Genomic DNA, 23,742 nt, shown 5'->3' on the forward strand with positions numbered 1-23,742 from the left:
CACAGGAGCCATCGTACCCAGTGTTCTGCTCCTGCCACTCTGCACCCTCACCAACAGCCTGTAAACAATCCTTCCAGCACATTCCATCTGGCTGTGATGAGGACACTGCTTAAACACTGAGCATTTTAACACACGGAGTCTCTGCCACCAACGCTGTTTGCCAGAAAAGCTTAGACTGACCTAGTCACTGCTGCTGCCAGACTCTGAATCGGTGCATCCACTGGCCTGACATGACCCAAGCCTCCAGAAGATTTTTGGTTTAATTTTCTTTGCTGTCTCAAAGTAGGTAGTCTGCCAAGAAGCCAAGCAAGGCCCAGCCCTGTGCCTGATAAACATCTCCCCATCTGGATTTCCCAAGCTTTTGGGAAAGTTAAGCAACTCTCATAGAAGGCGATTTCTATACATGATGTTATTCTGTAGAGAGCTGCACATCGGAGCCCTGTGCCACGAAGTGGAGCTGAGGCCTGGAGCAGCAGAGCATCCACCACCCCCCCCCAGGTTAGTCAAAAATAAAAACTGTCGTTCATCTGGGAAATGTCACAAAGCCCTGAGTCATTGTTTATTCTAAATAGCACCAGCTCCCACCTTCAAAGTGGTGTTGAATGACTCCAATTGCTAAATGATCTCGAGAAAAGCAAAGACAACAACAGAGCCTTTGTGTGCAGAGTTGCTGGCAGCTGAGGCAGGGGATCCGTTGGGTCGGGGGAGGATGGAACATTCTTCCACCTGGGAGAGAACCCCCAGGAAACAGAGGCTCAGTGCTCAACGGCCACTGGTGATAACAAAAGGTGTTACAGGGTTCAATCCTGGCCGTTCATTCAAAGTAACAAACACCCACGAAATGTCAATGGTCAAAAGTTAAGTGGTTTCTGAACTCACTCCATGCAGGCTTCTTTGTAAATCAACTGCTGTGACTTGGAGGGGTAGATGTTTTCTAGGAGACAAGCTATCACTAGCAGTTCCCTTTCATGTCTTTCCAATTGAAAATTTCCTAATTTGTAAGTGCCAAAAAGTTATAGGCAACCCATTTTGCTGATAGCAAAATTCAGTTTCAAACTTGTCTGCAATGATGCGCCAAATCTTTTGTAAGCTAGGAAAAAATAATTTATTTCAACTAATAAAGAGGAAAATGTTATGGACAACGAAGCATTACTGCTGCATCCCAAAATCTCACACACAAAAACCATTCCAGCACCACACTCAGCCTCTAAGCGAAGAGCTCGGCACTGAAATGCCTCCAGGGAAAGTAGTAAACAATTAGAATTGAAAAATAATTTGGTGACACAGCATTGACTAATGAAGCACAGTGAAACGTCAAACATTACATACAGCTGAAGAAAAACAAGTGGGGAAAGTAGAAATGTCCATAAATGGATTGCTACAACTATAAATTCCTAAAAAGTTCAAGGTAAGTACCAAGTTTGAGCAGAAGGAGCATATCACAGATATCTGAGTAGCTGGAATTAAAAGCTGTACCCCGTAATATAATTATTCTTTTGCTAATCCATAAGTGAGTGGCATACTAAATTGCAGACATCCTGTTAAATGAACCAAAATTCTTTGTGTAAAAAATGTTAACTGTCTTCATCACCAGAGATGGGTTTGTACAGAAGAGAGCACAGCTCTGACACAGAGCCTGGTGCTTTGGGATGTGTTCAAAGCAAAGCTGGATTTTCCTAAAGAACCCAGTTGTGACAAACAGCTCTTCCCCCACCTTCCTCGGGCCTGTGGGTGCTGGGGTCAGCAGCCAGGCCTGGCACAGCCCAAGGTTTGGTTCCAAACCAAAGCACAGCCAGGGTCACCTGCTGAACATGATCACTTTCCAGAGTACAGCTCCACAAACACCAGCAGGGATGCTGAAAACAGAAGGGTTTGCTTTCAGCTTATCACAAGCACCTACAAAGACTCTCAGGCTGTCACACAAAACCTGCTTTACTGAAGTCTCCAGGTTTTTCTAGCAGCAGCACTGTTTTAAAAGTATTAGTTTATTTTTTCTCTGTTTTGTTTTAGTGAACTCTTAAGACAACACTTAACACGAATAATTTGCTCAAAAAGAAAGGCTGAATATTTTTTAAATAATTATTTCCATCTTGAAGACACCACCTTCTTTTGCCCTCATCTTACAGTGCAAACATATTTGCACAGGTGAGGTCTGTGCCACCTGCAGCACTGTGTGTACAGTTCTAAGGGGCAGGGTCACAGTGTTTCCTTCATGCAACGGCATCAACACAACAATGAGAAGTGAGAACATTTGCACATAAAAAAGGAAAACAAACACCGCACAAAAAGCAACTCCAGTTCTGTAATAAGTCTAAACTGGAGAAGATTGTAAAGTCCCAAATACCCATCTGGGAAAAAGGTGAGCCTGAGAAGAATTTTACCTGTTGATACTCTGAATCTGAGCCAGGCAAGCACCTGAACAGCAGAATTCTCTTCCTACACCTGCAGCTGTGTATGTACAGAACTGAAATTAAATATTAATTAAACATCCTGTTGGCAGCAAGCTGCTAGGTCAGTACAGAAAAGCTGTGGAGACAGGAAAGAGTGTAAGACTTCAACTGTTATTTAAATTTGTATTGACTAAACACCTTTTAGGAGTCATAACATTTGTCACAACCACATTAAAAATGACTGTATTTATCCACTAAAGAACTTGTTAGCAGCTCAGTGTAAATTCTCATTGTTACCTCAGCTCTCCCCTCAAGAGGCAACAATAGTCACCAAGTAAACAAGTATCCAAGAGTGGAAAGCCTTCCCCAGGAAACCCTCCACTGCCTGCACAAGGAGGAGATGCAAGGTAGACCTTGGACAGCCTCTTTAAGGACACTGACCGTGACAGTTCTCACACCAGCTGAGCTTTCCCTCTGCACTGCAGGCAGCTTTGAATAAAATGAAACAGAATCATTTCAGTTTGGGGAAAATCCTGATGAAGAGAATCATGCTGATGAATATAAAACAAACTACAATTAACATTATCCAAAGCAGCCAGTCAACGGATTTCTTGGCGTGCTGTTCCAGGCGGTCAGACTCATCCTTGAGCTTCTCGAAACTCTGGTCTGCCATCCTGAGGGAGTGTGACAGCGTCTGTGGAGCAAAGAGAGCAAACAGTGTCAGGCTTAGAGCTGCCAGTTCTGGCAGCTTCCTCTAACAGAGAAAAGATTCAACTGCAGAGAGGTATTTCCCTGAGTCTCCTCAGTCCAATCCCACCTGGAATCGAGCTACAGGATTTCACACATCAGCACTTGAACCTTGTGGGTTGCAAAACCAAGGGGTCACAGCTCAACATGCGCTACCTGGTTGTCCTGTTTGATCACGTTCTGAGCAGCCAGAGTGTTGTTTTTGAGGCTTCGAGCCAAGCTGAGCATTTCCTCAGCCAGCTTCTCCTGCATGTCCTGGTGGTGCTGCAGCACAGCATCCAGCTCCACTGCTGACTGCTTCTCGTCTGATGCGAGGCCTCTGCAAGAGCACAAGGGGAAAAAAGGGATTTACACTTCCTTGTGGGTCAATCTCACAAGTTTTCCCCAGGTTTTACATCTCTACAAGACAACAAGGTACATTAAGTCAGCTGAAGCTGTTATATTTTGGTTTCTACCAGCAGACACTTCATCCAATTTAAAGCATATCTGGGATTTAAAGGTCATTGGGAAAATAGTTCCCAAAACACTGAGCACTGGAATGAGAAATTTTGACTTACTTTCGTTTCCTTATGCTCAACTCCTCAGAATCTGAAAAAAAAGTGTTTAGCGTGTTATAAATTCCTAAGCAATCACAGGCTGAAAAAACAAGTCTCCTGTAAGGGATTTTTGGATATCCAAATCCTACTTAGCCTCTATCCCAAGGAATATGGGTGTCAAAGGCCTACCTGCTTTCTGCAGGGAAAAGAGGACATCCAGCATCAAAAGAGAGGAAAAACCCCAGCTGAATCATATCCCTGAGGGCAGGGTTTCAGCCCATGTGTCTCGGTGTTCTTTCAGGACACGTTAGATTGGCCCAGCTCCAGCCGCTCTACCGGTAGCCATGGAAACCTCAAATTAATTCCTCCCAGCTCCCTACATGAATAACATGGCCGTGTATTCCAGAGGAACTGAACAACACCTACTCAAAGCACCCAGAATCACATGATCTGCTCAGAGCAGAAGGAGCAACAATAAATTGTCCCTGCTAATTCTGTAATTAGAATGTCTGTTTTTGCATGAATGCTGCAAAAAGAGGTTCCTGCAAGTCCCTCCCACCATTGATAACAACACTTATGCTTTCATCTGTCAGGGCTTTTGGTTTAGTTTTTTTTTTTAAATCTACTGTCTTGAAAAGAAGTGAACCACTAAATTAAAAGTACACTTCGGGAAATCTTGAACACCTGACCTCCCTCTTCCCCTCCCTGCAAGACTCAGGTTGACTACGGTCAGAAGAAACAACAGATCAAACTTACCATCAGTAGCCAGGGAGTCCTGGGAGGAGAAAGAGAACCAAAACAGCAGATTACAAAGGGTCAGTGATAAAGGACAGCCCTGCAGGCCTGGCAGAGTGCCAGCGCCCGGGATTTAGAGATAAAGACGTGACTCCCTACCCAGCCTGGGACACTTCTCAAACACAGCCACCCAGGGCAGCTGAACACAACCAGGACAATCTGTAAAGCAGCAGCAAAGCAGAAGCAGCACCGAACATACTGTGCCAAGCAGCTCACTCCTCATCTGGCCCGTGCACCGCGCCTTGGTCTGCAGATGGACGGTTTTGGTGGCTGGGGTTCTCTCCTTGGCTGTCGTAGGGGTACGCCCAGGGGCCAGGAACTGGTTTGCCAGAGCCTTTTCCATTGATGAAGACTGGGAATGGGAAGAAGCAATGAACAGTCATGGATATCACGTTCTGCAGTAAGAAGCACCTGGGTGTGACCCACAAGGATGGGGGTGCAATCCCACAGCTGCTTCTCAACAGTGAATCAGCCTGAACAGCAGCACTGACTGCACCCCACTGACTAAAACCCATCTTATTGGCATTTCACAGCTCTCCAGGTGCACCTGGGACCATCCAAGAGCAGTGTCAGGCCTGAGGGACAGTACCTGCCTTTACATCTCACAGCAAAGGAGCGAGAAAGATGTAGGCAAAAGTGTACTTTGATTTTGAAAAGAAGTTTCATACAATACCTCCTTTTAACAAAATATGAATCCAACATATTTATTCAAGTTTTCACAAAGACTGGCTAATAAGATTTTAACAACTGTTATTTTGAGATGCAAGATAAAAGTAAACATAGGAACCAGGCAATAGGTGAATATAAACAGAGAATACTGAAGTCTTTTCAAGCTGAACTAGTAGATCTTACCAATTTTTCAGCTTCTAGGAGTCCCTTTAGGAAGTCCACTTTGCGAGAGTATTCATTCAGCAGTTCGGGGGCTGGCTTGCTATTAGAATTGAAAGGTAGCAAGATGAAAGCCAAAAGTTACCAGCATTTTCTACTGTTCTACTTTCCAAATAAAATTTTTTAAAAACCCCACATGGTTCTTTGAAAAAGCAGAAATAGCCTCAGGTTGGGAATACACTTGCAACCATCTGAAAATCACCTTTTCCAAGGCAGGGAGGGCTCGGGGCACAGGTATTTCCACAGGGAAGCATACACACTGCCACGGTGTTTGTGGGTTATGGCTGACTTACATGTACGATATTACCGAATCACAGTGTCATTAACGTTGGAAAGGATCTCCAACATCATCAAGTCCAATCTTCGACTGAATCCCCCCATTTCCACTAAACCATATTTCAAAGTGCCACATCTGCTCTCTTTCTGAACACTTGTAGTGACGGTGACTCCCCCACTTCCCCGGGCAGCCCGTTTCAATGCTTAACCACTCTTTCAATGAACGAATTTTTCCTGGTATTCAACCTAAACCTCCCCTGGCACAACCTGAAGCCGTTTCCGCTGAAGCACAAACCCACATCGGGCACCCAGGGGCTCAGAGCGCTCACCTGGACTGCTTCTTCAGCTCCCGGAGCATGTCCTCCAGAGCAGCCACATACTGAGGGCAAAAACCAAGACTTTAAGCGACAGCATTAAGGAGAAATACCCTGTCTGGCAAAGGCTGCGGGTTTAACACCACAGCGCTCCCCGTCTTGGTTACTGAGGGGCCGGACGCGCTGCTGCGGGCAGAGGGGCGGGAGGGGCGCGGCGGCCTCACCTTCTCCAGCCGCCACTCCTCAGGGTCCCGCCGCTCCGCCGCCAGCGCCTCGCACCGGCTCAGGAGCCGCATCAGGTTCAGCTCCAGCCGCGTCGCGGCCATGGCGGCACCGGAACTCGCCTCAGCGCTGCGCGCCATCTTGGGGCGGGGCGCGGGGAGGGGCGAGAAGCGCCGGGCGGGCCGTGACAGCCCCGGTTTATTTAAAATAAAAAAACCACCCCGAAAGCACCCCAAAGCCAACCCCCGCACACGGGCACAGAGGCGGCTGCGGCTCGGGGCCGCTGGGACAGGGTTGTGGCGGCTGATGTGGCCGAGCTGAGCTCTTCCCTCACTCCAACGTGGCGCAGCGCCGTGAGGGGCCGAGGCACGGCCGCGGCTTCAAGGCGCTGATGGGGAATCGCACCTCGCCCTCAGGTGTGTCCCCGCACAGAGGTGAGGCGGCTCCGCACAGCACACCCAGCACGGGAGCTCCGGCTTTGCTCCAATAGCACCAAAAGCCTCCCCCGCGTGAGCCTCCTTTGTGCTTCCCCTTTCCCCGTCCTTTATCAGTACTTCATAAAAACAGTAACCCGAGTAAAGGCTTCCTTTGGAATAAGTTGCTTGTTAGACAAACATCGATAAACTACCAGACGTATTTTTTAAAAGTGCAATGTTTTAATAAACGTTTTTATACATATTGGTCTCAGTTAAGGCTATTACCACTTTAACAGTTCCGTAAACCACAGAGAAAATTGTCATAAAATCATACAAAAAATTAAGGCAACACACATTGACCTAAACTCACTCTTGGTCCCATGAGAGTCCATTGTAAGGCAAATGGGAAAGGCACAGCAGCGGAATGGGGGGGCTTGTTTCCTGTACACTCAACCCATGTATTTATTCAACATTAAGTTTTACTTTCTTTGCAAGGTTTTAATTTAAAGTGGAGAGTATTTGCTTTCAACAACCTTGCTTAACCCTTACAGTACTGTACATTTCCAGGCTGCCTTCCCCGCAGCCACTTAAAAGACCATGAACAAGTTCACAGCCTTCAAAGGGTTAAAGCCAAAGCTGTGGTCAACTTCGAGTCCAGAGAGCTGAAGAATTTCACTTCTCCACACAGGGAATGTGAGAGTAAGGGTCTGAGAACCTGCGTTTGAGTTTTGCTGTTGGTTCGTATTCATCCACGAGTTCCTGAGCGTGGGCCAGTGCAGACCCTTGTGCAATGTACACCGAGTGGATGCTGTCAGTCCGCCTTGCTGGCTGCTCCCTCCGTTGCACCATCTGAGACTCTTCCTTAGGGAAAACCTCATCCTGGGATTCTGTACATTTGAACATCCCGGGAGGAAGTTTTATGTTTGCTGTTGGCATCACTGGAGTTCGACGGGGCACTTTAATCTTGGACAGTGTTAAGGAGTATCTGCGCCTTGAAGCCAGGGATGCAGAGTAAGAATTTGAAGAGGTTTGGGGGAGAGAAGGCACTTTGCAAATGTCTTTGGCAGGCACGCTGGAGCTCTGAGCACGGCAGTGTAATCCAATAATTGCTTTAAAGAAACAAGATACTTAGAGACTGATAGCAGGCCTAAAACGTAACTCGATACGAGCCACTATGACCAGACAATGTTTGGTCACCTGGCTGTATGCACTGAAAGATGTAGAATAAAAAAAAAAGCACATACTACCTTAATACTGACCTTCGGTATCCATCCGGCCTGGTTTGTCCTCCAGCAGGCTCTCTGTGCTCGCAGAGGTCTCTGAGTCCACGTTTTCCTCGTCGGAGCCTCGCTGATCGAGCTCAGGTAGGCGGTAAGTGATGTCCTCCCTGCATCAAACAAAGGCTGCAGCACTCAGCTGGGACAGCACCTCTGGCACAAGCAACTTTATGCAGCTCATGTTCAGAGGTAAAGCATGTAGTCATTAAATAATAATAATGTTGATGGTATTTTCTCTCAGCTAGTGCTTTGTATTTTCCTTTTTCCCCTCATAAAGGCCTACAGAATAGAATTAGATCCTTTTGGACAAAAGGTATCCTGCTTTACTACCTGTGTTGCCTCCAGGTGCAAAGGGCACAGCCTACCCAGGTAAAGGGGGACTTACTTTTCTTCTTTTATTGACTGTATGCGATCGATGAGAATCTCCTTCTCCCGGTTATCGGCTTCACAAACGTCCTCCTCTTCACGCACCGAGTCCAGCTCTGAGGTGCCACTGTCATTTCCTTTGACCTGAGAGCTTTTACTCTGCAAGACAGATTCACATGTAACACTTGTCAGTCACAAGCAGCTACACCAGTCTGCAAGTTTCAGAGTGGTAGACAAATGAGTCAAAGGAGAGGCTGATGGAATTGATGAAGAGCTGTTAGTTATCCATACAAATGTTTCAAAAAGTAAGAGGAAATTTCCTGCTCACCTGATTTCCAAGATTTTATTACCTTTTTTTGATCTGTCAGGCTAAGCTTAGTTTTAGTAGTCCCTTATAAGAAATATTATTACATCCAATGTAAGTTACATACAGTGTCTATAAAATACCAGGTGATGACAGAACAGGCAAACAGTCCTGCATGCAGTCTGGGGAGGAAGTTGCACCAGTACATGCAGTCTTGATTGATCAAAAGAGTGTTTAAAACTGAGTTACAACCCGTGTAAGTATTTTAGTCATGCAATAGTACCATAAGAAAAACTCATGCACTGGAGCCAGGCAGTTGTACATACCAGTTTCCCCTCATAAGGGGAAGAGAACCCAAGTTTTATAGGCCAGAGCTAGAGAGAAATGAGACCAAATTCACTATATGCAGCCTCTGATCACACACAGTTTGGTTTGTATTAATCAGTACAACAAAAACAAAGAATTAAGTGTATTTGCCCTACTAGAACACAGCATATTTTTGCACACCAGCCATCTCTGGAGTGAAGGAACTCCTTCGCCATGTCAGACACTCTCAGTTCCCCTGCCAAAATTATATGGGAATAGATTTTGACCAGTACAAAAGCAGATTCCCACCCCTGTACCCTTATTTATCAGAACTTCGGTGCAGCTGTATATTTAGCTCCTACCTACAGCTTTGGGCAGTTGTTTTTTTCCAGTTGATTTTTGACATACTGAATGGATGGACAGGGTAAGTAGCACTCCCTCCCCAAGAAGTTGGTGTTTTATTTCAACACTTACCGTGTTCTGCCGAAGCAACGAGAGCCGTCGGACAGCGAAGCTCTCTGCTGCTTCCAGCTGATTGATTTCTTCCATTTTTATCTTGTACTTCCTTATCTGTTCCTTTATGAGCATCTCTACACACCTGTGAGAAAGGCAACAGCTTATTCAGCTGCCTCATACTGCAAAAGTTCTGAAACAACCACGGTGGGATGAGGTGCTGCTCCTGGCCTGGGGGTGTTTGTCACACACATGTGGCTGGAGTGTGACCACAGTGTCCCAGCCCATCCCTCACAGGCAGCACAGGTAACGGGGTGAAGAGTCCAACACAGCAGGCACAACAGGACAGGTAATGGTGACAGCTAATGGCACATGTTCCTCCTGGGATAACCAGAGCCTCCCATGCTGGCTGTACACAGTGGTGAGCACACATTACCACGGCTGCCAACAGCTCCTGCTGCTTCTACCTGTTGTCCCTGTGCTGGCACAGGCTGGCAGAGACACAACGAGCCTGCAACTGCCCTTCTCCACCTCTGTGGCCCCGGGGGTCAGTAAGAAGTTACAAAAAGCTGTCATTTTTCAAACTCTGTTTTCATTGGAGGCAGAGGCAAGGCCAGCCATGCAGTGAGGATGGTGAGGGGCTCTCACAGCCAGAGTTGCTGGAGGGTGAGGAAAACAGAGAGGGTCAAGGACAGAACCTTCTTCAATTCAAGGAACAATGCAGAAGAGATCATCAGGGGGTTCCAAGTATGCAGGAGACAGCTTAATTCTATATCATATTGTTTATTATGCCTTGTATCTCAGCAAAATAGATGATTAGCGTACAAGCCCCCCAAAAGATTATCTTGATGTAAAAACACAAACCTGATATTTAAGACTTATAGATCATCCTACTTTATGCTTAGTAAAATGGAGACAGGTGGAAGGTCTGAGAGGGGTGTATAAACTGGCAGCACTGGCAGAGCTAGAATTCAACATCTCTTGAACCTCAGTTTCACAGTTTGATCCGAATAAAGTTGTAACAAACACAAGCAGTGGTACTGACCTTCCATCCCATTCCAAAACACTGTTTCTCAGCATTCTGCCAAAACTTACATGGTTGTTTTTGAAACATCCTTCATGCTGGTCAAGGGGTCAGAGGTATCAGGACAGCGCAAGAGGCACGGAGCAAACACGATGGCCAAGGCGTTGGGGGACATGCGGTTCACATCTTCTATCAAAGCCACTCTGAAATTCAACATCCAGGGAAAGAGATTTTAAGCAGACCTTGCTAGAAAACAAACACCGTGATCACACCTTGCCAGAGTTCCCAAATAACAAGTAAGGAGGCCTCTTGGACACTCAGTAAGTACAGCAGTCCAAAGAAACTTCAGAATTATTTCATACCTACTAAGTAGACAACACTTCATGTATCAAAGGATCAGGGAGTCACCCAGGTTAAGCTAATCTGGTAGCTTCTCAAAAGTATGTCTGGTGATTCAGCGTCTTCTCTTCAAAAATCCCTTTTGCCCCTGTTCAGAGAGCTGCTTGGAAAATCCTCAGGTTCCTTGGGTAAGAGCAGCCCCTTTACCAGCACCATTTATTCCTGCACCTGGACTTGCATATGTTCATCTTCAGTTCTCTACAAGCCCCTCTGTCTAAATCCTGGTGCTCAGATGATTCACCAAGGATTTGAGATCTACCTTGTCTTCAAAGTTGTTCTTACCTAGTTTGATCCAAATACACCAGGTGGTAGAAGTAACCACACACCTGTTTGTGAGCACAACTACCAGCTTCAATTCTTTCACTTCTAAACCAGCAGCACAATCCCCTATACTGACACTGAAGGTGTTTAACGCTTTAGGAAGCTTCCAAGAAGCATTCAGAATCACAGTTTCTCTACAAATGAAGAAATTAAACTCATTACTTGACAAGATGGAAGATGAGTCGTTCCAAGGTATTATGATTTGCTTGTGGGAGCTGTTCCAGGACACTGTAAATGGCACAGAGTTGCTCCTGTTTCTCTGGCAGTTCTGCGCAAAGGGAGAAAACACAAGATTGTAATTGCTGTGCAAGGCTAGTGGAAAGCTAAAAATACCTAAATTCTGGTAAGCCTTACTATCATTTCATTTACCAAGTGTTACAACTGAATGTTAAAGTACCCCTCATGGCACTGCAATTATCCTGCATTTTCAGATGCTGTTGCTGTTAGCAATCATCAGGTGACATACTAAGACCTCCAGCAGTATCTAGGTGCCTTAATCCCACTGAAGTTAAAACAATCTAGGGATTTAAAGTATCTGTATATCCAGATCTGGTTCAGAATAACAAGAAGAAAAACCCTGCCTGAAAGGAAACTTAGTCACATGCTTATTCAGTTTTTAGAAAGAGCAGCTGTAAGTGACACATTAAAAGTAAAAAAAGAATCTTGAAGCAAGATCAAGTAAGCTAGAGGAGAAATTCCCTGAGAAGTGTTTTATGTAAAATGTCCAAAATCATTGCTGTAAGTGCACTGGAAGGAGCTGTTTAGTCAGCATGAGCACCCTAATAATTTCTTTTCCCAAGGACACAATGAGTTAAAGAAGAAATGTTTGAAGAATGGTTTTAAAACCTACCTACAGCTCTGAGAAAATCATTGTACTGTGCTGAAGTCATCAGTGGGTCTGGCAATTCCCTCAGCCACTGCTTAAGGATCCCTGTGATGGTGTGAATAGGGTAATTCTCCAGTTTCACCGAGTTTGGGTCTGTAAAGAAATGTTTTATTTAGAGCAGTTGAATTCTTTGATGCACACAATGAGACCCCATAGAAATAAGATTAGAAACATTCAAATCTCCTGTTCACTGAATCCAAATGGCAATTCAGAAAGGGAAAAAAGGCAAAAGATAGTAATTTTAAGGTACTAAACAGCTTTTGTCAGCCAACAAAAATAATATAGCCTGCACAGTCAGCAAAAAGCTGGTTTTTAAACACTAAGAAGTGACAGAGTTACAGATAGAAGAGAATGGCAGGGAAAACTGGTATCATGCAAAGAGTGGACAACACTGCCTGACCTTCTTGCAGCAACTGTTTCAGCTCCTTCATCCGATTTGCTGATCCTGATTTCCTGTAGATGCCTTCTGTGTAGAGCCCGTGCATCTCCACGTACTCCAGCAACTTCTCCATGACCACGGGGACCGAGTTCCTCTCGCTGGTCAGGGCGCTCACACACACCCCGAAGTGCCGGGGCTCTGCGTCCTGCTCGCTCTGGAGGTGATACAGGTGTGACCTCACTGTGAATTCCTGTTCCCAAGCTAGAGGATGCCACGGCTTCCTGCTACAATTACCTTATGCTTCCAGAGACTACAGCTGAGTGTTTTATTCTGGCTTGCTACACGCCTTTGATCATAAAGCAGATTTCCTGAGCTGCAGCAATAAAGAGCCTTTATGGTTCACACTGCAGGATTTCTTTATCAGTTTGTCCAACACTGCACACACACTCTGAGAGAAGGGTTCCTAAATTAGCTCAAGCATCACCTCTTAGGAGAATGCTCTGTTTCTGCAATTGCAGGGCCCCTCTCTGATTACATACAGACAGAGGAGGGAACTGATTAAGCAATTTTTGTTCAGTGCCTGGAGATTCACTGTTCATTTACTGAGAAATAAAGGCAGCATTTTGCGTGCACCACTTATGGTACCACAGAACACCATCCCACATCCATGGGCCTTACCTTTTTCCCACAGGAGGTACAGCTGCTCTGGATTTTGGACATGCACTTCTTGTGACAAGTCAGCTTGCAAACTAGAGAAAGGAGCAATTGTTACAGGCATCCAAATCACACTGAAACACTTTGTATCTTGAATTACCCACTTTCTATACGGCCTGTCCACCAAGGCCCACCTGTGGCAGCCAGGGCTACAAGCACTCTGCACATCTGAGGTCTGTTCACTCACCACTGCACAGACAGGCCTTCTCCATGGGCCAGATGTAGGAGGAGCAGTGCTCACACGACTGCCGGATGCTCACTTGGTAGCTCGTGAACACGTGGCCGTTGTGCTCTTCAATCTGGTGAGAGACAGCAAGGAACCAGTGAAGTTGTTTTGCCTTTAAAAAATTATAATTGTTTTTAAAAAAAACATCTACCCCATCTCAGATTTGCCACTTTTATTTTACAATTACAGCTGAAAGATTTTCACTCTGAAACCGAATTTCACCCTACCTTAAGGCAGCTGGGTTTGCTGGAACATTTCATAATTGACTTGCTGCCTTAAAGTTCATCAGTACAATACAAGAGCTATAGTTTTGTTATTAATATTTAGTAGTTGTTTTTTTTTAAACAGTCCATGCTTGACAAAGCCTTTAGACTCTAAAAGACCTTCTGGACAAACAAGAAAATGCTTGAGTACCACCTATCACTGCATGAGCAATTTCTCTGGTTTGTAAAAACCAGTTTTATATTGTCACATCTTCATAAAAGAGGTAAGTGAATGAGCATGCAAAACAAACCAGAACGTAAGTACAAAATCAAGCTCTTCAAAGGGTGTTTGTGTTCTGTGAGTGCACCTGAGGATTTGGATTATTGCAAAAAGAAAGCACTTACTGCACGATCTTGTTTTCTTTTCTTCTTCTGGGCTTTGGTTTGCTGCAATGGAAAACAAAACTGGCCTTAGTCTTTGAAATTCAGACATTCCAGTCCTTTTTTTTTTTCCCTATTGAGTTTCCTTGACTTTACTTCACCTCCAGACATTCAAGACACTATCCTGCAGCTTCAGCTTGATTTGAGGGTTGTCTGAGCTCACACTATCAACTTCCTAAAAACCAACTGAGCTCACTGCCTGATGACAAAGCAACTCCAAGTCTCAAAACTCCAGAGAACTCCTATGTTTTTACCAAAGAAAATGCACACTTTCTGATTCTGAAAATATTAAGTTAAAAAATTAACAATTCCAAAAAGGTGTATCAGCAAACAGAATTTGTTACACACATGATGTGTGTATGGCAAGTGTTTCCCAAATAATGAAGAATGCCATGGAAAAGGTTTCTGAGGTAACACAGGTCCCTTATGTTAAGGGAACAACAATGTTTCATCATCCCATAAACCAGTAACAGAATAACTTCTGTACCTTGGGCTGCTCAGGTTCCTCTTTCTTTGTATATCCTCTGATGAATTCATCCAGAAGGGATAGAAAGAGATTCAAAACCAGCTTGACTTCTTTCTCTTCCCTTTTTTTGGCCAGGTTTGTAACTAGGAGCTGGTAATTTTCCACCAGATCTTTGTAGCCAACATGGATTTGTCCATTCTAAAGAAGGAAAAATACTTGTCAAAAAATTTGTTTTTGATACTGTTGAGACAGTTTCATATTTTCACATCTTTAAGTTCAGAGGTGAAAAAGCACAGCCATGATCAAAGTCAAAGATAACAGCCCATGACAGAAACAAGTGAACACACTTCCCTCCTGCACTGTCCAACAGCACTTGGCTGAGACAAGGCAGTGTCAGAAGAATATTGAAAAAGCTGTTGGCTCCTCTCTTTGGTGTTTAAACACAGCAGCATTAAGAGGCTGAAGACAGCAAAATCCATCCATTTCTAAAAATAAATTTACGGCTGAGTGAATGAGAAAAGGAAAACAAAGCAGGCTGCTTGAGATTAGAGCAGAACTGTAAAATGAGTCTAACATTCAGCTCTGAATTCTATGCTGAGAATTGCTGAACTGCCTTGTGGAAGAGCTGCAGGCCAAGCCTTTAACCTGCACACTCAGTTCATTTATTGCCTGCCAACTTTCCTTTATTGAGACTTACTACTTACAGGAGCAGAGTACATGGTCTTGATGTTTCCTCTGAACTTCTCTGTGGCTTCAAAAAACAAACATTCAACACCAGACTTCTGGGAGCGTAAGTCATTGATCTAGAAAAAAATACATCTGCATCAGATTTTGTTAAAAAAAGCACATCTGAACAGAGTTAAGCTTCAGTGGCTGGGCTTGGTCATTTGCGACCATTCCAATTATTTAAAACAACACTTTTTTAATGCACTGTGCTGATGATACAAAATAGGAGAGTCGCATAGTTTGGCTTTAGAGAACTCTGTCTTTACTTACAACTCTTGCTTTTTTTAATACAACTTTTGCTGCCCACTCATTTGTAAACAAAGAACTAACATGAATGCTGTGAGTATTTAATGCAATATAATGCATTCAGAGACTTGAAGAATAGGAAGGGCCCTTACACAGACCTAACTCAGTCAAACCATCCAATCAATTCCCCTTTGCTTACGTTATAACACAAACTTGCACCTAGAACAGTAGGCTTTAAAACTCCACACAAAGAGAGAACAAAGACTTGAATTTTATCATGGCTGAGAGCCTTTCACCTTGTTTAGGAGGAACTCATCCAGGTGTTTCAGCTCATTGGCATTTGCAATCTCCCGGACCATGGACGCGCGCCAGTTCTGGGACACGCTCGAGATCTTGCTGATCTTTATGGTTCTGTTCTTCTTTGCTTTGCTGCTCTCCTTCCCGTGGCGCTCCCCGGCCTGGGGCCGGCCCAGCTGCCCCGAAGAACCTGGCAAAGAAATGGATTTGTACTTTCAAGCAGGGTGAGGGAATTCCGCAGTATTTGTTTTCACAGAAAAGATGCACCGTGCTGAGGGTTAAATCACCAAACTCACCTTCAGAAACTTTCTGGGTTCCTCCTGTGTCTGTAAAGAGGACACAAGACACGAGAGAGAGGCCATCTCCTTCCTCAATCACATCAGAACTCTCCTTTGCAATTTTCTTGTCTGGCTTTTTCCCCAAAAGTCTACGCAAAGGGCTTTTGAAAGCAGACCTGAATGCAAAAGCAGATACAAGTCTGTCCCATTAGTAATGGAAGCTGGCTCTGCTACAAGAACAGGCTCTTAACAATAATCCACAACAGGATTCACAACTATGGGGAATATTTATGGCCCAGCCTGCAGAAAAACTGAGCAGCAGAAAAAAAGGAAAGACAACGTGAAAGCACATCTGGACTTCCTGGTATTTACAAGATCAGAGCACTACCTTCAGCAGACACAGAGACAACACCTCACATATCCAAAACATCGGCTCTGGCTCAGGAAGTCCCTGGACTGCAGAATGCCAGAGGCTGCAGCAGACCAGGGAAGCAGCATTACATGCTTGCTGGGTTCTTCAGCTTTTCTCTTGGTGTTGTATTACACTACAGGAACCTTTGATCCGAGCTGTAAGTTGGTTCTTATTTTAAAAAGAACCAGTTCAAAGAAAGTGTTATGCAAGAAGCAGAGAATCTGTTCCTCAGCAGGGTCAGATATCATGCTCAGAGCAACATGAAGCAGTGACACAGCCACTCACGTAGCCTCTCCACAATCACAGTCTCAAGGTGCCCAATCCAAATATCAATGGAAAATCTTTTTTTTTCATTTTCTCAAAGACAGGCCAGTCACACACACAACCCATACCTGGCATCCACTTGCTGACTCGCTGGCTGCACAGGAATGGCCATGTCTGAGGTAGGGAAGTGGTCACTGGGCTTCTTCTGCACAGGGTATTTCTTGTTGCCTTTTTCTTCTTCAATTGGATCTGGTGATTGCTACAGGAGAGAGGAGGAGTCAAAAACTGCATTTTGAGTGACATAGATCCTTTAATGGCTTTAAAAAACAGAATGGTGAAGTTTGCTCTATCAAGACAAAACACTTTACTCAATAGATATTAGTTTATTAATGCAAGAGCCAAGTATATTTAATGCTTTGATCAAGGATCCATTTACTAAAAATTAAGTTTTCAAAATACTGCATAATATTTGCTGGTGATTGTTTTTCAAGGATATCAAGCCAAAAAAAAAATTAACCTGAAGGAACACAGAAATACACTACAGCCAATTATTCACAAATCTTTAATATTTATAAACAATATGCACAATAGCATCAGTACCTGGTTCATGGCAATAGTCTGGGCCAGTGTTGAGAGGTCACTTAATGAAGCTGAACTCCCCTTCTTCCTGTAGTAAGATGGGTATATTTTAATACATAAGTATATTTTAATAACATCTGTGGACTCTTCACATTTTTTAAATAACCCACATATCAATACTACATCTGAGACAGAACCCTGATCAGCTCTTGCAATACACTTTTAAATGCAAAATGTACTGGAGAAGTAAAAAAGCATGGGAATGTCAGATTTCCTGTCATATGAGAGGGATGATGCTTGCAAACTGCAGGTCACAAAAACCTTGCTTCCAATGGGTAAAAGACACATGAAAATAAACTCCAGACACTACTTCAGCTAAAGCCCTGACTTTCCATTTAATTCAGCCAGGCAGGCTTTGCATCTCTTGTGAGCTTCTGCAAACATTCTGCCCATACAGATTCACTGCAGGACTGGGAGCCAAGGAAAAGCTGGAGTTGTTCACAGCTCCATTTGCTCCCATAACATGGCCCAAATGTACAGGCTCTCAGGAGTTCTCTGTTTTAGATATTACAGATATTTGTTTTCTGTAAAATAAATCAAAAAAAAAGGAAGCTGCCCTTACTCTAGCTGATCCTGAGGAGACTTATCCACACGTATCCTTCCATCCAAAGACTGACTCAGCACATCATTCTGGCCAGCATCAGATTGTCTCTTTCCTTTCCACTTCTCTCTCTTGTACTTTAGCTTCTCTGGGTCATCCACATATCTCTGGATTGCAGAAGAAGTGGGGCTGTCCAGGTCTTTGGTTGCCTTCTGCCACCTGCTTTTATCTGCCCAGCAGTCAGCAGGACTCTGAAAGCTGCCAGTAGCAGACAGTGTGCTACGAACACTCAGTGCAAGATCTGTGGGCCTTTCAGGGCAGTTAAAGCTTTGGCTGCCTTTTATTTGGTTATTTTGATATCTTTGTGTTTTCATTCTATCAGCTGCCGTGCCCTCTGTTTCTGATCCAGGTGGTTGCTCAGGAACAGAACCACTTCCTTTTACCTCACTTGATGGTGGAATGTCTGAAAGAGTTTTTTCTTCACTTGGACTTTTCTCTCCCTCGCTGCTTCCCTGAAGGACATTATCTTCTTGTGTTGTGGATTTCTCTGGCACTGGAGCAGCTTCCAGGGCCTCTTCAGAAACAGTTTGCTCCTCGTGGCACAATGAAGATGGTCCTTCAAAGGACAGGAGCACATGTTTGTTCTGCAAGTCATTGTGTTCCAGCCCCCTCTGCCGACGGGATTCCCGCTTCTCCCGGCTGTTGGTTACTTTCTCTGAGCCCTCCACTGTGCTCTTCTGGGGTAATGTGGTTTTCTCAGATGAGTTCAGGTTTTCAGCTTGCTCATTTTGAGCTTGATCTTCATCCTCAATAGCTTGATCCGGCTCTGACTCATGTTTCACAGGCAGCTCATCTGCTGCTGGCTCGCTCTGTTCATCCTTGCTCGTATCATCCTCTTTCTCTTTATCTTCCTGCATTTCTCGCTGCTTTTCTTCAGCTGTCTGCCTTTCCAGAACCATTTTCTGGTATCTGTTATGCATTTTTAAGATGAAAACACTTTAAGATGAAACCCTTAATGCCCAGAGGTCAAAAAAAACCCCCAGCTGCTTAAATGCAGCCCAAATAGCAATAAGACCCAAAGTACACCTACAGTCCCAGTGGAGTCTGCTTGTCAGGACTGGCAGCATCAGTGCAACTCAGCTGAATAAAGCTCAAGTCCTGAGCACTTACCCACTGTCCACACTCCACTGACCACTTGATACTGACTGAAATATCACATGGCAATAACTACCTTTAAGTTCATACAATCCCAGAATGGTTTGGGTTGGGAGGGACCTTAAAGATCGTCTCATTCCCATCCCCTTGCCACAGACAGGGACAGCTTCCACTATCCCAGGGTGTTCCAAGCCCCATCCAACCTGGCCTTGGGCACTTCTAGGGATCCAGGGGCAGCCACAGCTTCCTTGGGCAACAATTTATTAAGTTGTTTATTAAGTCAACCCATCACACAAACTGAGCTTGGCAGGTGAAGCCAGGTGATTCAATGGATGTTTTCATGTCACACTGCTCCTTCCCCTTTACCTCTTACGCTGCAGGTGCCCCCTGACCAGGGCCTGCAGGAGACAAACTCTCCTCCTGTGCTGCAGGAAGCGTTTCCGCTGCCGGTGCCGCCTCCAGGCCGCCTGGATCTCGATGGCAGCGTTGTTCCTCTGCAGAGCCATCCTGACACTGCGGGAGCGCCAGCATGCCTGGCAAGGGAGGTTTCTGAAGTAAGGGAGGGCTGCTTCAAGGTGGGGAGTGTTACATGACAGAGTTTGTTTGTTTGTTAGGAAAATAAGGTTGGCAAGTCCCAGAGATACCTGTAAAACAACAGCTGCCTGCCGCATCCTGAGAAAGCGTCTCCTTTCCAAAACCATCCTGAGCCAGCTCTGAAGAAGGATGATTTTCCTGATCACTTCTTTGTGTAGTGTATCCTGTAGTATCTGCCGTTCAGCCTCCTTCATAAAAACCTGTTCAGTTAAAGAAAAGTTCATCAAGAAGCAGTTAACAGGAGCCTGTCAGCCCTCACTGGAGATATAAGATGATAATGGTTAAGATAATGGTTTGGTATCACTGCACCAAAACTTACTGGCTGACAGCTTGCCCAAAAAATTGAAGTCCTTTTAAATTTCAGAGTTTGGATTCTAAAACTTACATCTATCCTTACAGCCTTCAAATCACAGAACCCTTCTAAAATGAAAACATTGACCTGTTTGACAATGCCAAGAGCAACGATTTCCCAGACAGTATCTATATAACATGGACTTGTACTGTAGTCAAGAAACCAGGCTGGCATCAAAACCAAGGAGTCAAGTATAACCTCTGTCACCACTTGCAAGAGTTAAAATAGCCAATTTAGGTACAAAATGCAGAGAAGAGTAACACCTGTAAATGAACTGCACTGAATTTTGCAGTGTACATCAGTGTTTCTTATTGCCTTACAGAAAGTTTCACAGACCTTGGTCTTCCCTATTTGATAGTAGTTTTCATTCAGTTTTAGTTTATTCAAATAAGCACAAATGTCTTCCTTGGAGGCTTTGGCATTTTTGGGGAGTAACACCTGAAACTGGTCAATGAATTCCTGTAAAAAGCAGAGACAGCAAGAGACCAAAGTTAGAAGGCAACTCCCAAGTTTAGTGTTTTAGCTATAAAATAGAAATCTATTTAAGACACTTATGCTACAGGGAACTGAAAGTACTTATCTCTCACTCCAAACTGAGCTATTTTTCCATGTAAAATGCAGGCTTCAGTCAGCCTCGTGTTAATGGGAAAGATCACCTGTGCGTGATCTCTAAACCTACACAGAGTGTTTTACAGAAAACTAATTCCCACATGGAGACAGCATTGTGCAGCACTGACTGACTGCACTCAGAATGTTTTCCTTCATGCAACCAGGAAGAATTTACTGGCAGATGACTCACACAACAGTTTAACTACAACTTTTTACCATGCAGGCTCTCTCAAAACTGCAGTGCATTTTCACAGCTCATCCCAAGTGGTCATGAGCTTCACATGAAGAGACACACAAGACGTGTTTTCCGCAGAGAGCAGATATTCCTGAAAGCACAATCCTCTTGCAGTTCCCACCATACCTGGAATGTGTATTTGGCACTGTAGCCAGACCTCCTGATCCGCACAGTTTCCAGCATGCCCGTGTACCGTAACTGCTGCAGCACCAAGCTCTCATCAAAGAGCATCTCTTTCTGTAAAAGACAGCAGAAAACAGCCAGTGAGAGCCTGAGGAGCCCAACTGCTGTCATAGGGACAGCACACTTTCCTTCCACACCTTGGTTAACTTTCACCTGCACACAGAGTGACAGTGAACAAGTTGAAATAAAGAGATTACAAGGCTGAAGCCCTGGGTCTCAGCAGCCAGCTCTGCTCTGAGGCAGCCTTACCTTCTCTGCATTGGAGCGGATGCAGCGGATGAAGAATGGCTCAGCTCTGCCCAGTGTCTCCAGCAACTTGTTAAGTGAAGTCTGAAATGAAACATTCAGAAAGGTTTTTCTTCAGGTATCAGCATTTTGGTGGTGCTTGACAGCAGGACAGCTTCTGCCTTAAGAATCAGATTGTTTCAGGTCTGATGGCTATACAAAATCCAAGCAGATTCTCCCATATTGCACACACATCCCTGTATTTGGTATGTGCTGTTAGCTCTTCTCAAAAGAATTCAAAGCAGGGTTTGCATATGCTCTAGCAGAAGCACTAGATCTGCATACTAGGATGATCAGTACAGAGAACTGACACATTTCATGGCATAAATGACAATCTCAAAATGTACTCTGACTTTAATCAAGTAATAAACTCCGCTTCAAACAAATCCCAAGAATAAAACCCACTTGGTTTTCCAAGCCAGACCAGCCTACATCAGCCCAGGAGGGCCTGTTCCCTGAGGTGTGTCCCCTACCTGGAACTGGGCACTTATGCTGGGGGGTTTCTTCTTCTTGTGCAAGTGCAAAAGGGACTTCGTAGTCCGATCGTGCAGCGTCATGCTCATTATGAGCTTCAGAGATTTGGAATCCAGCAAGTTCTACAAGGAAGTTTTCATAATCAACAAAGTGCAAGTCTCTCAACTAAAAGGGAAATATTTATCTGAAACGACTCAGAATGAAACCAGCTACCCAGAGTTCCACATTCAATGGCATGTTACATTTCATGATTATTTCTATTTAGGGCCAAAGCACTTCTTAGGAGTGAAATTGTTCCACTGCCCTAACCCAAGAGTGTAAGGTGAACAAGGGGAATCACACAATCATTGCATTTGCCTTCCCTGACTTGGAAGTGACATCATACATTTACGGCACCTCCGGTCTAATTAAACAATTCTTATTAAAGTGAACATTTACGTATTTTTGAGCTTGTCAGGATAAATAAAACAACTTTCCTACACTATAAAACAGTTCTGAAGTGAGCTGTGTCAATCAAAATGAAATTCACAGTGCAACAAAGCCCAAACCCAAGAGAAATCTAAATTTTCTGATTACCTTGGGAATGATCTGCTTTTGCTTGACACCTCTACTTTTCCTGTTAAAATATTAAAGATCATTTAGGAAAAAAAAGTATATGTGATTTTTGATTATTTCAGCAAGCCATAAGTTGGTGCAATTTATGAGGCAAGACGAAGGACAGAAGAAAATGAGCACAACAGCACCAGGGTGTGTTCATGCACATCTCTTACAAATGGTCAACGCAAGAAATGCAAACTGCTCTGCAACAAGAACAATTTTTTTTTTCTTAAATAAACTCTGAAGGTATTGGAAGCTTTCAAAAGTGAAACATTTTCTCTGAAGTTAAAGCTATTCAAAATTGCACCATTGTACAGACTACTGTAGTGTGAGTTATTCTCTTTAGCAACTGTATGGTCATTAAATTCATTATAACATGAAGGCACTATGAAATAAAGATACTTGATTCACGAGTTACAGCTGCTTGCATCAGAACCCTGTGAAAGCACCCAACTGCTCCCAGGAGGACAATGCACATCCCAGCACCAGGAATTCTGGAATGTCTGAGCAGGACACACACCTCAGGCACAGCTCTCATCCACACACAGAAGGGGAAGAAGTGGGAACTCTCAGAAACAAGGCTGCAGTTCACATCCTCCTGGTTCTAAGCATGTTAACTCTGTGATACAGGGCAGGTTCCTGCTCTGTGCCACCCAGCTTACATTAACTTATTATACAACAGAGCACAGATCCATTTCCTTACACATGCACAGAACTGCACACGTAGAGACCTTAAACCCAGAAATATATCCAGCATCAGCACCCTGAATGTCAGGAAACATTTGTTACACCTTGTGAGAGATCTCACTGTTGAATATTTTGCAACAACAAAATCATACTACATACTTGGGGTTTTAAGCAAGTTTACATGAGAAGTAGGTTTAACTTTCAGCTAATACAATGAAGCAACAAGGTGTTCTCCGTAGCCTATTTGCAGAAGGGTTGTTTTATTTTTAATTGTCTTGTTTAGTGTTTTTCAAAAGACAAACTTGGGACAAGCATCATTTTTAGGGACTGGAGTAACTGCTTGGTTCTTGTTGCACTTTCAAAGCAATACTCAGAGCACTCACAGGAGGTGGGAGCGGTGTTGAAGCTGACTGAGGGACCGAAGCAGCTCACAGGGATCATCACCCTGCCAGGGCAGTCCTTTAATACTGGCGATGATTTGTTCATGCATGTCTCTAAAATGATCCACAGCAAAACAAAGGTGGCAAACAGAGATACACAGCCATGAGAGAGGGGGAAAAAAGGAGTTAAAACCCCAAAAGGTTCCATCACCAAGTGTGCTCCAAACTGTTGCAGGTCAATCCCAGACTACTTTTTCCTAAACATGAATGATTTTGATGACAAGTCAGCACTTTCTACTCCATCAGTGCTCTAAAATTTAATTGCCAGGGTCTTACACTCAACCTACTCTCTACCTTTTAATGTAAGTTCTTGAGCCGCTAATTCAAAAAATTGAGAGAAATTTAGCAAAACGTACTTAATGGGCAGTGAACCCTTCTG

At 44.2% G+C, this 23,742-nt stretch overlaps 2 protein-coding genes across 15 annotated transcripts in view; both read right to left on the reverse strand.

Annotated features, from left to right (window-relative positions):
* Window positions 1-1,083: 1,083 nt before the first annotated feature.
* On the reverse strand, window positions 1,084-6,314 carry USE1 (unconventional SNARE in the ER 1). The gene is made up of 8 exons (XM_010411525.4): window positions 6,171-6,314; window positions 5,962-6,011; window positions 5,321-5,399; window positions 4,668-4,820; window positions 4,430-4,448; window positions 3,695-3,725; window positions 3,294-3,456; window positions 1,084-3,084 (listed from the first exon to the last, which is right to left on the reverse strand). The coding sequence occupies exons 1-8, from the start codon at window positions 6,306-6,308 to the stop codon at window positions 2,902-2,904; spliced, it is 816 nt and encodes a 271-aa protein (XP_010409827.1). The 5' UTR covers window positions 6,309-6,314; the 3' UTR covers window positions 1,084-2,901.
* Window positions 6,315-6,802: 488 nt separating this feature from the next.
* Window positions 6,803-23,742, reverse strand: part of MYO9B (myosin IXB) — a 41,743-nt gene continuing 24,803 nt past the window's right edge. For 6 of the 14 annotated variants that reach the window (XM_039566094.1, XM_039566091.1, XM_039566093.1 and 3 more), the window contains 27 exons: window positions 23,307-23,417; window positions 22,216-22,255; window positions 21,639-21,761; window positions 21,130-21,210; window positions 20,824-20,934; window positions 20,190-20,312; window positions 19,552-19,701; window positions 19,274-19,440; window positions 17,774-18,721; window positions 17,173-17,239; window positions 16,701-16,831; window positions 15,915-16,072; window positions 15,618-15,808; window positions 15,054-15,152; window positions 14,371-14,547; window positions 13,848-13,889; window positions 13,201-13,312; window positions 12,978-13,048; window positions 12,321-12,513; window positions 11,885-12,013; window positions 11,197-11,302; window positions 10,386-10,517; window positions 9,312-9,435; window positions 8,858-8,905; window positions 8,247-8,386; window positions 7,844-7,971; window positions 6,803-7,693 (listed from right to left, as the gene is read on the reverse strand). In XM_039566094.1, coding sequence (XP_039422028.1) covers window positions 7,257-7,693; window positions 7,844-7,971; window positions 8,247-8,386; window positions 8,858-8,905; window positions 9,312-9,435; window positions 10,386-10,517; window positions 11,197-11,302; window positions 11,885-12,013; window positions 12,321-12,513; window positions 12,978-13,048; window positions 13,201-13,312; window positions 13,848-13,889; window positions 14,371-14,547; window positions 15,054-15,152; window positions 15,618-15,808; window positions 15,915-16,072; window positions 16,701-16,831; window positions 17,173-17,239; window positions 17,774-18,721; window positions 19,274-19,440; window positions 19,552-19,701; window positions 20,190-20,312; window positions 20,824-20,934; window positions 21,130-21,210; window positions 21,639-21,761; window positions 22,216-22,255; window positions 23,307-23,417 — 4,339 coding nt within the window. In that variant the 3' untranslated portion in view covers window positions 6,803-7,256. Of the gene's footprint in view, window positions 7,694-7,831; window positions 7,972-8,246; window positions 8,387-8,857; window positions 8,906-9,311; window positions 9,950-10,385; window positions 10,518-11,196; window positions 11,303-11,884; window positions 12,014-12,320; window positions 12,514-12,977; window positions 13,049-13,200; window positions 13,313-13,847; window positions 13,890-14,370; window positions 14,548-15,053; window positions 15,153-15,617; window positions 15,809-15,914; window positions 16,073-16,700; window positions 16,832-17,172; window positions 17,240-17,773; window positions 18,722-19,273; window positions 19,441-19,551; window positions 19,702-20,189; window positions 20,313-20,823; window positions 20,935-21,129; window positions 21,211-21,638; window positions 21,762-22,215; window positions 22,256-23,306; window positions 23,418-23,742 lie in introns of those variants that run through there. The other 8 variants (XM_039566098.1, XM_039566097.1, XM_039566095.1 and 5 more) reach the window with 4 other exon arrangements.

Source organism: Corvus cornix, chromosome 28 (genome assembly GCF_000738735.6).
Source record: "Corvus cornix cornix isolate S_Up_H32 chromosome 28, ASM73873v5, whole genome shotgun sequence".
Taxonomy (NCBI): Eukaryota; Metazoa; Chordata; class Aves; order Passeriformes; family Corvidae; genus Corvus; species Corvus cornix.